Here is a 14627-nt window from a genome sequence, read left to right as displayed (position 1 = left end):
GCAAGCCTCTCTATATGGAGTGTATCAAAATGAAATCAACTATCAGCAAGCCTCTGTATATGGAGTGTGTCAAAATGAAATCGACTATCAGCAAGCCTCTGTATGTGGAGTGTGTTAAAATGAAATCGACTATCAGCAAGCCTCTGTATGTGGAGTGTGTCAAAATGAAATCGACTATCAGCAAGCCTCTGTATGTGGAGTGTGTCCAAATGAAATCGACTATCAGCAAGCCTCTGTATGCGGAGTGTGTCAAAATGAAATCGACTATCAGCAAGCCTCTGTATGTGGAGTGTGTCAAAATGAAATCGACTATCAGCAAGCCTCTGTATGTGGAGTGTGTCAAAATGAAATCGACAATCAGCAAGCCTCTGTATGTGGAGTGTGTCAAAATGAAATCGACTATCAGCAAGCCTCTGTATATGGAGTGTGTCCAAATGAAATCCAATAGCAGCAAGCCTCTGTATATGGAGTGTGTCCAAATGGCCGTGTCAATGAGATTCTCTCCCTTGCTGCATTGTATGTTTTGCTTATCTCAAGATTTGTCAATTCCTGATCAGGCCACGCTCAATATGGTGTGTTATTCAAGGACCCTTCACTACTTCACTGTGTGAACCCAGGGTAAAGACTTCCCTCCTCTACTGAGCTGTAACCCTATTTTTATGAAGACATTTCTATTGAACAATAAACAGGGCAATTACTATACCTTCAGTTATTTAACCTGTTACTAAAATAAAATGAAGACACAGCCCCCCCCATTTGTTTCTTTTTAAAATATATTTTTGCTCTTTAGATTACAGTGCACAAATAACCATGTAATTACTGTAATAATCCAAAACAGCTTCTCGAGTCAATTGTATTTCCCTTTTCATTTCAGAATATTCTTTTAAAAACTGTAGATAGGAGCTTGTTATCTATCATTCATGTCTTGTTGTCAACTAACATTTTGTCATTGTTCAACTTTGCTAAATGTGCACATCAGTACCTCTGAAAGAAATCTGTACTGTAACAGTGTCATTGCTTGCAATTGCTGCACTAGATACATGCTAGAGGCTGCGCCCCCACCAGTTTAATTCAACTGTATAATAAGTAACACTACACACAGGGTCACTTTCATTTTATTATTTAATAGCACAGAGAAGTTCTTAACAGTTTTCATACTGACAGCAGCATAGATTTGTTTATGGAATGGAACGGTATCATTGAACTCCTGGATCGTACCAGAACAACAAAAGAGAGAGGGGAAAATGAAAATAGTATTTCATAAATTAACAAATTATTATTAGTTTCCACAGTGTTGAAGGCACAAACAAATACAAAAATATTATCACTGATTACCAGTTTTAATCCAGACAGAAACGCAGATGTGACCCGTGTGTGCTGAACTATATATTCCATGTCTCCCTATTCTGTGCAATGGAACAGTCGCAAGTCCCTGCCTAGCAACAAAGTCAGGCAGCAGTGACGTCAGACCGTTATCTTTGGGGTTCAGTTTCTGTAAAACTAGGATCCCCAAAAAATATTAATACCCCGCTGCACATCTACACCCCTGGGACTATGTGTATGCCAAGTGTGGTTCCTTAATTTGATATACTTTTTGAGATACAGGTATATTAAAAAAATGCTGCTTTTTGCCACTCTGTATCTCAAAAAGTATTCAGCCAAATGCTACCCCATTCACATGGTTTGATGAGCCTGCCAATCCGACCACACATAAAAATGCATATTGGTGGGATGTTACCTCCCTTTTGAGCTGCTTGTAAAACCGACTGTAAACAGGACTTTCATTCAAACCTTAACCATGTCTGCGCGACCGCAGTGGCCTATTCATGTCGTCATGCCGGCCCTTATTCATAATGTTATTCATGTAGTATTCATTACCCCTATTAATGAAATTGATACCCCCCATAATAATAACCATATTCAGGTTCATACACAATTCATAAAGGTTGCAGGTAGTCATAGCCTACTTATACTACTGATTAAAATGCAAGCACAGCTGCTTTGGCACACACTCATTCTCACATTTATGCTAAAGCATGATTAAACACCCTTAGGCTGGCACATAGACAGGATTCCTTTCAAAAAATATCACTGGAGCATCACACTCAGTTTTGATTGGTATAAAGCAGTGGCCCTCGCTTCCAATTAGGTCCTGAATGATTTATAAGAAGGTTGATTCATTAATCTACAATCTGGTTGAAGCAAAGACCTGGACTGGAAGGACCGAAAACAAGGACCATTGTAACACTGCCTGGAATATTGATTTCTATCAGCTTCATCTGCATTTTCAAAACTGGTATTTATGTCTTTTCACTTAACCACAGAAAGCAAATGTATTGCCACATTTTGTACAGTGATACAGCTTCTTTCCACTGTGAATTTGCTGGTGTGTTTTTAGGTTTCCTGACAGACTGAAACTCTTCCCACATTTAGTGCAGTGATACGGCTTCTCTCCAGTGTGAATTTGCTGGTGTTGTTTTAGGCTTCCTAACTGAATGAAACGCTTCCCACCATCAGGGCAGTGATACAGCTTCTCTCCTGTGTGAATTCACCTGTGTTTTTTAAGCTTCCTTACCGCCTGAAGCTCTTCCCACAGTCAAAGCAGTGATGTGGCTTCTCTCCAGTGTGAGTTTGCTGGTGTGATTTTAGGTGTCCTAACTGACTGAAGCTCTTCCCACAGTCAGAGCAGTGATGCGGCCTCTCTCCAGCGTGAATTCTCTGGTGTCTTTTTAGGTTTCCTGACAGACTGAAACTCTTCCCACATTTAACACAATGATACGGCTTCTTTCCACTGTGAATTCGCTGGTGTCTTTTTAGGCTTCCTGACATACTGAAGCAATCTCCACATTCAGAACAGCGATATGGCTTCTCTCCAGTGTGAATTCGCTGGTGTTGTTTTAGGCTTCCTAACCGAATGAAGCTCTTCCCACAGTCAGAACAGTGATGCGGCTTCTCTCCAGTGTGAGTTCGCTGGTGTGATTTTAGGTGTCCTGACTGACTGAAGCTCTTCCCACAGTCACTGCAGTGATGCAGCTTCTCTCCAGTATGAATTCTCTGGTGTCTTTTTAGGCTTCTTAACTGACTGAAGTTCTTCCCACATTCAGTACATTGATGTGATATCTTTGGCAGGGATATGTTTTCTGAATCCTTAAACAGCAAGTCAATAGACTCCTCTTCAATGCAGAAAGACTCCAGTTCAGTCTTTTCTTTAATGTGGACAGGCTCCAGTTCAGTCTCCTCTTGTTTAATGTGGACAGGCTCCAGTTCAGTCTCTTCCTCTTTAATGTGGACAGGCTCCAGTTCAGTCTCTTCTTTAATGTGGACAGGCTCCAGTTCAGTCTCTTCTTTAATGTGGACAGGCTCCAGTTCAGTCTCTTCTTCTTTCATGTGGACAGGCTCCAGTTCAGTCTCTTCTTTAATGTGGACAGGCTCCAGTTCAGTCTCTTCTTTAATGTGGACAGGCTCCAGTTCAGTCTCTTCTTCTTTCATGTGGACAGGTTCCAGTTCAGTCTCTTCTTCTTTCATGTGGACAGGCTCCAGTTCAGTCTCTTCTTCTTTCATGTGGACAGGCTCCAGTTCAGTCTCTTCTTCTTTCATGTGGACAGGCTCCAGTTCAGTCTCTTCTTCTTTCATGTGGACAGGCTCCAGTTCAGTCTCTTCTTTAATGTGGACAGGCTCCAGTTCAGTCTCTTCTTCTTTCATGTGGACAGGCTCCAGTTCAGTCTCTTCTTTCATGTGGACAGGCTCCAGTTCAGTCTCTTCTTCTTTAATGTGGACAGGCTCTAGTTCAGTCTCTTCTTTAATGTGGACAGGCTCCAGTTCAGGCATCTCCTGTTTAATGCAGATAGGTGCCAGTTCCACAACCTCCTCCTGTTTAATGTAAACAGATTCCATCTTTGTTCCTTCACTTTCACCAAGATAAGGCAGTCCTGAAAGCATAAAACGTTAGGTTACTATCATAACCCTGTTTCTCTCAAATAGAAATGTAACCATTACCTCATGGGAATTTATCCTTAAAGACACTGTAACCTGAATAGATCTAACAAAGACTGCTCATCAAAGCCTGTGATGCAGTCATGCCCGTCCCGAGGGCATTAATAGACTGCATGCACACATCTCAATATCATTTTTCCTTCAAGACTGCTGCAATCATAGATGCAGTGACCTTGAAGGTTAATGGTTACATTTCTATTCAGGGAACCAGGGTTATGATAATAACCTAACATTCCCTATCAAGTATGAAATGTAACCATTACCTAATGGGTAGACATACCAAAGTTGTAACAAGACAATTAATGCAGACAACTGGAATGCCACAAGCTCGACCCAGGCCGCCTTGCGTGCTACCATTAGGAACCCTCAGCACAAGTAGCTGGAGCTAAAAGATTTGAGGGAGAACTCACCTATATGTTTTTGCTGTAAGGGTCGAGCTCGAGGCCGCCCTTAACACTCTTGTTCCAAACCCAGGGATTTGTGGATCCACGACATTCAGCCGATAAGCGCAGGCGTGCAGGATGTGCCCACTTGGAAAGTCCCTCCAGACAGTGCCGAGACACTGTCAGCAGGTGGACATGGTTCAATGTGGGCTGAAAAACCCTGTTTTTGAACCAGGCTTGGAGAAGGCGCATGTGGAAAAGACTCAAAGGAAAGGACTGGGAAGCTACTGCCATAAAGCCCATAAGCCTCTGGAATGTCACTACTGTCAGAGACAGAAGCTCTGCTGACAGAGACGGGTGAGCCACTGGCACTGGGTGATCCAAAGAGGGTAACTCTGGATTGCCCATCTCCTCAGAGGCGGCAGTGGAAAGCAGATTGTCTAGTTGCGAGCCTGTGCTTGGTGCCCCTTGTTGCTCCAAGAGAACAGAGGGGGCTGGTGGAGCAGTGTGTTCAAGCAACAGCTGAGCCAGTACTGTGCCTTGCTGGGAAACAGCTTCCCAGAACTTGTCCAGATTTTCAGAGTCCACTGATCTATGAGACCGGTGACCTTTTCTCCTCTTTTTAGAAACATGAGGAGGGGAGGAAAGGCAGAGGATGATGAGGAAGACCATGCCACTCGTTCAACTCTCCTGCTCTCCCATGGCACAGCGCCCTCAGACGAGGATGTAGCCAACCCCTTAAGGGATGATGCTAGGGAGCCCTGTCAAAGTGGTAAAGCCGTGGACCACTTCACGGAGCTGCGAGACACCCGTTTATCTAGCGTATGCCGAGAGAAGGACGTGCAGAACTCACAGAATCCGCGGCCTGTGAGTGGCCCTTTGCATGCTCCGGTCCCAAACAGGAAGAGCAACTGTCATGCTTATCCTCTACTGAGAGATTGGCCTTGCAAATGTCACAAGGGTAAAACCCTGGCATGCAGCAAGCAGTAAACCCTGTGACAACTGCTGCTTCAATCTGCTCAAGCCGGCGCCTACCTATCTCTCTCTCTACTAATATATATTAGTACTTTGTAGCACTTGCCGCTAGAAGCTGCAGTCAGACAGCACATGTAGCAAAGTACTGTATTTAAAAAATATATAAAACAGCACAAGTCGAAACTGAAAGCGTCCGCTGGTCTTGGACCAGAGATGGTGTCACTGTTGTGTATCACAATACCCCCTTTTTAACCGAGTCTGAATGGTGGTGATGAACCGAGGTGGAACAGAGCAGACAGTAAAATGAACCAAAATGACCCGATCGGCTCCCAGCCGCACAGTGACTGTAAAGTACCTTGCAAGGCACAGTTCAGTGAGTGTTCTACTCGGTGGTGGTACGCTCTATATAGTACCGTTCGGTGGTGGTTCAACACTCGGTGGTTTTAAACTCGGGCCAGTACCTTGGGTACGGTCCGGTTCAGTGGTACACTTCGTACAATTCGGGTACCCCAGTTCAGTAACCTCGTTCACTGTTTTGTACATATACTGTGTCAGGAACGGAGCAGGTCTGTGACCCACAGTTACTGCAGAAGCAGTATATAAGGCTGCCCACCTATATAGCTTTTGTCAAACCAACACAGCCCTAAGACTGGGGAAAGCCGGCTGTCAGAGCCCAAGGCAGCACGAAACACTGCGGGAAAGATTGCAAGCAATCAGACCCGACGCAGAGCTAGCCTAGCGACTGCGTAGTGAATCAGAGTGATAACCTTGTTCATTGTAAAGATTTGTACCGGTGGGAATGGAGTAGGCCTGGACCTACAGTTACAATTAAGCAGACTATAGGGGTGCCAACCTATAGCGCTTCTGGCAAACCGACACAGTCGTAAGACTGGGGAAAGCCAGCTGTCAGAGCCGTGACAGCCTTCGAAATGGCACTGCATGCAGAGACCAGAGTGGCAACGAAACACTACGGGAGGGGCTGCGGACAGCAGGACCCGAAGCAGAGCTGAGCCCAGCAACTGCTAGTGAATCAGAATGGTATCCTCGTTCGATGTACAGTACACCGGTGGGAACGGGAGCAGGTCTGGACCCACAGTTACCACGGGAGCGATTTATAGGGATGCCTACCTGCAGCGCTCTTGGTTAATCCAACAGTCCGAAAACTGAGGAAACCTACTATCAGAGCTCTAATAGTCTATACAATAATACTGCAAGCACAACTAATGCGGCAACAAGACACTGAGGGAGAAAACTGCAAGCAGAATTAATCAACGAGACACTGAGGGAGAAACTGCAAGCAGAACTAATGTGTGCAACGAGACACTGAGGGAGAAACTGCAAGCAGAACTAATGTGTGCAACGAGACACTGAGGGAGAAACTGCAAGCAGAACTAATGTGTGCAACGAGACACTGAGGGAGAAACTGCAAGCAGAACTAATGTGTGCAACGAGACACTGAGGGAGAAACTGCAAGCAGAACTAATGTGTGCAACGAGACACTGAGGGAGAAACTGCAAGCAGAACTAATGTGTGCAACGAGACACTGAGGGAGAAACTGCAAGCAGAACTAATGTGTGCAACGAGACACTGAGGGAGAAACTGCAAGCAGAACTAATGTGTGCAACGAGACACTGAGGGAGAAACTGCAAGCAGAACTAATGTGCCAATGAGACACAGTGGGAGAAAACTGGAAACAGTTTTAACCTGAAGCGCGTGTCACGGTCCAACAGGTGCGCTGGAATTTCTGTGAAAAGAAATAGAAAAATACACACCGAAAAACTTTTTTTTCTCACACAAAACAGTGAACACTCAATTACTGTTAATTATGTATAAATTCCCTAACAAAATAACATTTTTATTTTCAACGAAGCTAGCAGCCTGAGAGAGAACACAAGTACCCGACTTAAGGTTACTCGATCCCGGGGAAGGGGCGACGGAGCCGCCCGCTTCACATGGAGCACAAGGCCCCTGAGGGACTAACGAAAACCACGGCTGAATGCTCAGTACGTGTAACTAGCAATGACTATAATCACATAAACATCATCTAATTATAATCACATTAACAGTGTAATTACACAAGCAAATAAGCAGATAACAGTACATTCAACACTTATCTCTCTCGATCAGGTCGGATGAAAGGAAAAATGATATTGAGATCTGTGCATGCAGCCTGTTTATGCCCTCGGGACGGGCATGACTGAATCTATTCAGGTTACTGGGTTACTGGGTCTTTAAGGATAAATACCCATGAGGTACTGGTCATATTTTGTACTTGATAGGCAATTAAGTATTGCTGTTTGTTCTCTATGTCACCTTCAGTCTCAAGAAAGCATTTCCTTTAGTTGTTTTTATACTTTCAATCAAACAACCACAAAGACCAATGATGAGGATAAATACTTTGTAACTCTCATGGGTGCTTGTGACATTTAATAAAGCATTTAATGTAATTAACCTAACTTTGAAATGGGTAGAATTGTTCTGTTAACAGAGTCCTAAAAACAACATCTGGAGGAGCATCAGGAATTTAACTGTTCATAGACAAAAGTTACATGCCACAAATATTACGTGCTTGTGTTACAAACTAAGATCTTACAACATCTGTGTCAAATATTTACTGTTACTAAATCATTTCAAACATATATTCATAATAAACAAAGCATTCTACACAATTACAATCCTGCCAAGCAACACATTAACTGTTCAGTTCCAGTAAGACACGATTTGGCGAGTGTCAAGTGGATTTAAAAGATGAATAAAAAGATAGAGAAGCTTACTTCAGGTCTTGTCAGTGGGATGTGCAGCACGGCTCTAGTGCTCTAGTCACTCGCTCTGAACGTTCAATTCTTCTCTTCAGGGTAAATAGGCAGCTCAAACGGACAGCGACAGGTAATCTGTGTAGACTAGACTGCACTGCATATTTAAACCCCTCTCCTGCAGTCAGCTCACGTCAGCCCCTCCCTGGATGTCACCTGCGTGCTGTTAGTCTCTCTTTGTTCTCTTCTATAATATATAATTAATATATTATTTGCTTCGGTTCCCTTACACACGTGTTTCTTTCACATAGCAATACTAAAAATCACTTTGGAATGTAGGTCTCCCTTTGTGTTTTAATTTATAACATCAGACTACAACTGGTGAAGGCAACAAAGATACACTTCATTAAAATTATATTTCTATAACATATTAAGAAGGACAGAAAGATCAGTTTATACACAAACGTAGCTTTTTATTTAAATATTCTGGATTTTATAATTGAATCAAAGTTAATAAAAGCGACCAGTAGATGGCAGAAATGATCCATTTATTTTTATCTATGCAGTCCACCAATCCAGTTTATTCTTGCACATTAATAACACTGTGTGATGGGGTACACCTCGTCCCTGTATTATTATTTGTATATTTCCTATTATTATTATTATATTTGTATTTGACGGTGGGAAAGCCGTGTTTTTATTGTTCGTTTTGTTTATTAATTTAAAAACCTGTGTGAATGTGGCTGGAGCCTCAATAAGGTCATTGTTTTATTGATAATTAATTAAGGCTCCAGCCACAGCTTAAAAGAACCAGCTCCAGGCTAATAGGGGGAGATTTTCCTTTGAGTCAGAGATGGGAGGACGGTTTGGAATGCGATCATACATCCGAAGCAACTGCTACCGCTGTACCACTCGGTATTTGTTTGTTTAGGTATTTTTGACCATCAAGCCCTTTTGTTTGGTATAAAGTGTTTTGTTTATTGTTTGATTTATTATTAAAACCCGAGCGCAAACGCGTCTCGTTTCCCCTACCTACCTTTGCCTTTGTTTTGTATTGCTTCTTCCTGGTCCGTGACGTCAGCACTGCAACCGCTCTGCCACACACGGCTATCAGATTTCTGTGCTGTTCTGTTTTATTTTGTAAATTATAAACTCGCATAATGATTTCTAATGCCATCCATTTTCTGACGCAGGAGTTTTCAACCGGGGGTACACGTACCGCTTCTAAGGGTCATAGGGGGTACGCAGGACGACTCAGAAATACACAAATCAAAATGAAAGTAAAAGAAAAGAATGGTTTTTTAACAGTATTATATATTCTCTAAAACACCGTGTATAATTTTTTCATCTTTGTTTAGCAGTTCAAAGTGAACCGCAGATGCAGCTGTTCGTGTATTGCTGTGTGTGTGTATGTGTGTGTGTGTGTGTGTGTGTGCTGTCCTGTCTTCTCCGCTGTTTGTGTGACGTGCCTGGGGTGTCACGTGCACAGTGCAGCTGTATGAGAGGGTCTGTGTTGGCTGCACTGTGATTTGTGTTCAGTTCTGCCAGCCACCTGTTTGCGCGGGACCGAGGATCTGAGCGATTGGACCATGACCGTGTTTAGGAGCTGCCTGTGTGCAGCTCAGGTTCGTGTTGTGTAGTTGTGTGAGAGTGTGTCCTGGAGCTGGCTATCAGAGCTAAACCATTTTATGACAGAGCGTCCATTAGCCTGCTGTTCCAGCGCTTCAATAAAAACAGCAGTTTACACTGCTTTAAACTGCATCCTGTGCTGCCTCCATTTATTCCTGCTGCGGACCAGATACACCAGTACAATACATTAAATAAATGGGAAACAATGTGTTAATCAAATTATTCTGCCTTTCACTGCAACTGGTACCATTCAGTGAGCGAAAACTGTAAAGGGTACATCAACTGAAACCTCCCGACAGAAGGGGTACAATTTCAAAAAAAAAAACCAGTCCTAAGACAATACCTGCCCTTCTCCTCTAATGTGGCAGGAATTCAAGGAAATACACAATTTCATTAATCTTCAGTAGAAATCAGTGGATATTGTCATTTACTTACTTACTTAGGTTATTTTAAACATAACTGGACCCACGCGTTAAGGTGGGCAGTAGTCTAAGACTTCTCTTCAAATTGTTCTAAGCATAATTGCAGTAAAATAAAACATTAGGTATATTGAGACTAAACTGGGTCGATATAATGTTTTTTTTCAGATAGAGAGAGAGAGAGAGAGAGAATTAAAAGTCAGCAAACAGCTCTACATTCAAAGAGAATCAGTAACTAACAGGACACTCATCAGCTCTGTATCCGAGGAGAATCAGTAACTAACAGGACACTCATCAGCTCTGTATCCGAGGAGAATCAGTAACTAACAGGATACTCATCAGCTCTGTATCCGAGGAGAATCAGTAACTAACAGGACACTCATCAGCTCTGTATCCGAGGAGAATCAGTAACTAACAGGACACTCATCAGCTCTGTATCCGAGGAGAATCAGTAACTAACAGGACACTCATCAGCTCTGTATCCGAGGAGAATCAGTAACTAACAGGACACTCATCAGCTCTGTATCCAAGGAGAATCAGTAACTAACAGGACACTCATCAGCTCTGTATCCGAGGAGAATCAGTAACTAACAGGACACTCATCAGCTCTGTATCCGAGGAGAATCAGTAACTAACAGGACACTCATCAGCTCTGTATCCGAGGAGAATCAGTAACTAACAGGACACTCATCAGCTCTGTATCCGAGGAGAATCAGTAACTAACAGGACACTCATCAGCTCTGTATCCGAGGAGAATCAGTAACTAACAGGACACTCTTCAGCTCTGTATCCGAGGAGAATCAGTAACTAACAGGACACTCTTCAGCTCTGTATCCGAGGAGAATCAGTAACTAACGGGACACTCATCAGCTCTGTATCCGAGGAGAATCAGTAACTAACGGGACACTCATCAGCTCTGTATCCGAGGAGAATCAGTAACTAACGGGACACTCATCAGCTCTGTATCCGAGGAGAATCAGTAACTAACAGGACACTCATCAGCTCTGTATCCGAGGAGAATCAGTAACTAACAGGACACTCATCAGCTCTGTATCCGAGGAGAATCAGTAACTAACAGGACACTCATCAGCTCTGTATCCGAGGAGAATCAGTAACTAGCAGGACACTCATCAGCTCTGTATCCGAGGAGAATCAGTAACTAACAGGACACCCATCAGCTCTGTATCCGAGGAGAATCAGTAACTAACAGGACACTCATCAGCTCTGTATCCGAGGAGAATCAGTAACTAACAGGACACTCATCAGCTCTGTATCCGAGGAGAATCAGTAACTAACAGGACACTCATCAGCTCTGTATCCGAGGAGAATCAGTAACTAACAGGACACTCATCAGCTCTGTATCCGAGGAGAATCAGTAACTAACAGGACACTCATCAGCTCTGTATCCGAGGAGAATCAGTAACTAACAGGACACTCATCAGCTCTGTATCCGAGGAGAATCAGTAACTAACAGGACACTCATCAGCTCTGTATCCGAGGAGAATCAGTAACTAACAGGACACTCATCAGCTCTGTATCCGAGGAGAATCAGTAACTAACAGGACACTCATCAGCTCTGTATCCGAGGAGAATCAGTAACTAACAGGACACTCATCAGCTCTGTATCCGAGGAGAATCAGTAACTAACAGGACACTCATCAGCTCTGTATCCGAGGAGAATCAGTAACTAACAGGACACTCATCAGCTCTGTATCCGAGGAGAATCAGTAACTAACAGGACACTCATCAGCTCTGTATCCGAGGAGAATCAGTAACTAACAGGACACTCATCAGCTCTGTATCCGAGGAGAATCAGTAACTAACAGGACACTCATCAGCTCTGTATCCGAGGAGAATCAGTAACTAACAGGACACTCATCAGCTCTGTATCCGAGGAGAATCAGTAACTAACAGGACACTCATCAGCTCTGTATCCGAGGAGAATCAGTAACTAACAGGACACTCATCAGCTCTGTATCCGAGGAGAATCAGTAACTAACAGGACACTCATCAGCTCTGTATCCGAGGAGAATCAGTAACTAACAGGACACTCATCAGCTCTGTATCCGAGGAGAATCAGTAACTAACAGGACACTCATCAGCTCTGTATCCGAGGAGAATCAGTAACTAACGGGACACTCATCAGCTCTGTATCCGAGGAGAATCAGTAACTAACGGGACACTCATCAGCTCTGTATCCGAGGAGAATCAGTAACTAACAGGATACTCATCAGCTCTGTATCCGAGGAGAATCAGTAACTAACAGGACACTCATCAGCTCTGTATCCGAGGAGAATCAGTAACTAACAGGATACCCATCAGCTTTGTATCCAAGGAGAATCAGTAACTAACAGGACACTCATCAGCTCTGTATCCGAGGAGAATCCGTAACTAACAGGACACTCATCAGTCACTAGAAATACTCAATGAAGAAAATAATTAATCAACTAAAAACGTATGATTTTAATAATCAACTAATTGCTAAAAGTGTTTCAGTTTGCCAATCACTTTTCTTCATGATAGACAGATAGATAGATATAGGTAGGTAGGTATATGTTTGTGGGGCTGTATTCTGAGTGAAAAACTGTAAAACGCTGAATTACAAGTTTTTAATAAACGCGCGAATGTCTGTTTTATTATTATTACGTCACTGTGTGAATGCCGTGGCACGAGACTACAACTGGGGGATGTGAATAAAAACAAACACGCTGACACAGACACGCCGCTTCACAAATACAACACACACACACACAAAAACAACGCGCTCCTACCACACTACAACCCGGACCTTTCAAAATAATACAATATAACAGCGCTCTGTAGTTTATAAACACATTGTAGAGCTCCATGCAGACTCTCTCACCTCCTCTCTGCTCTCCCTCAGTGTCTGAACGGATAAAACAACGCGCTCCTACCACACTACAACCCGGACCTTTCAAAATAATACAATATAACAGCGCTCTGTAGTTTATAAACACATTGTAGAGCTCCATGCAGACTCTCTTACCTCCTCTCTGCTCTCCCTCAGTGTCTGAACGGATAAAACAACGCGCTCCTACCACACTACAACCCGGACCTTTCAAAATAATACAATATAACAGCGCTCTGTAGTTTATAAACACATTGTAGAGCTCCATGCAGACTCTCTCACCTCCTCTCTGCTCTCCCTCAGTGTCTGAACGGATAAAACAACGCACTCCTACCACACTACAACCCGGACCTTTCAAAATAATACAATATAACAGCGCTCTGTAGTTTATAAACACATTGTAGAGCTCCATGCAGACTCTCTCACCTCCTCTCTGCTCTCCCTCAGTGTCTGAACGGATAAAACAACGCGCTCCTACCACACTACAACCCGGACCTTTCAAAATAATACAATATAACAGCGCTCTGTAGTTTATAAACACATTGTAGAGCTCCATGCAGACTCTCTCACCTCCTCTCTGCTCTCCCTCAGTGTCTGAACGGATAAAACAACGCGCTCCTACCACACTACAACCCGGACCTTTCAAAATAATACAATATAACAGCGCTCTGTAGTTTATAAACACATTGTAGAGCTCCATGCAGACTCTCTCACCTCCTCTCTGCTCTCCCTCAGTGTCTGAACGGATAAAACAACGCGCTCCTACCACACTACAACCCGGACCTTTCAAAATAATACAATATAACAGCGCTCTGTAGTTTATAAACACATTGTAGAGCTCCATGCAGACTCTCTCACCTCCTCTCTGCTCTCCCTCAGTGTCTGAACGGATAAAACAACGCGCTCCTACCACACTACAACCCGGACCTTTCAAAATAATACAATATAACAGCGCTCTGTAGTTTATAAACACATTGTAGAGCTCCATGCAGACTCTCTCACCTCCTCTCTGCTCTCCCTCAGTGTCTGAACGGATAAAACAACGCGCTCCTACCACACTACAACCCGGACCTTTCAAAATAATACAATATAACAGCGCTCTGTAGTTTATAAACACATTGTAGAGCTCCATGCAGACTCTCTCACCTCCTCTCTGCTCTCCCTCAGTGTCTGAACGGATAAAACAACGCGCTCCTACCACACTACAACCCGGACCTTTCAAAATAATACAATATAACAGCGCTCTGTAGTTTATAAACACATTGTAGAGCTCCATGCAGACTCTCTCACCTCCTCTCTGCTCTCCCTCAGTGTCTGAACGGATAAAACAATGCGCTCCTACCACACTACAACCCGGACCTTTCAAAATAATACAATATAACAGCGCTCTGTAGTTTATAAACACATTGTAGAGCTCCATGCAGACTCTCTCACCTCCTCTCTGCTCTCCCTCAGTGTCTGAACGGATAAAACAACGCGCTCCTACCACACTACAACCCGGACCTTTCAAAATAATACAATATAACAGCGCTCTGTAGTTTATAAACACATTGTAGAGCTCCATGCAGACTCTCTCACCTCCTCTCTGCTCTCCCTCAGTGTCTGA

General features: G+C 43.4%; 1 protein-coding gene across 2 annotated transcripts; it reads right to left on the bottom strand.

Moving 5' to 3' along the window:
* Positions 1 to 1134: 1134 nt before the first annotated feature.
* LOC131730544 (zinc finger protein 189-like) lies at positions 1135 to 10468 on the bottom strand. 2 transcript variants are annotated; one of them, XM_059020680.1, is made up of 3 exons: positions 10173 to 10468; positions 8126 to 8351; positions 1135 to 3929 (listed from the first exon to the last, which is right to left on the bottom strand). In XM_059020680.1, the coding sequence occupies exon 3, from the start codon at positions 3892 to 3894 to the stop codon at positions 2572 to 2574; it is 1323 nt and encodes a 440-aa protein (XP_058876663.1). In that variant the 5' UTR covers positions 3895 to 3929; positions 8126 to 8351; positions 10173 to 10468; the 3' UTR covers positions 1135 to 2571. The 2 variants fall into 2 exon arrangements, with proteins under 2 accessions (XP_058876663.1, XP_058876662.1); XM_059020679.1 differs by lacking the exon at positions 10173 to 10468 and adding an exon at positions 9141 to 9942.
* Positions 10469 to 14627: the final 4159 nt, after the last annotated feature.

This window comes from Acipenser ruthenus, unplaced genomic scaffold, assembly GCF_902713425.1.
Source record: "Acipenser ruthenus unplaced genomic scaffold, fAciRut3.2 maternal haplotype, whole genome shotgun sequence".
Lineage (NCBI taxonomy): Eukaryota > Metazoa > Chordata > Actinopteri > Acipenseriformes > Acipenseridae > Acipenser > Acipenser ruthenus.
This window is presented reverse-complemented; position numbering and strand designations above follow the sequence as displayed.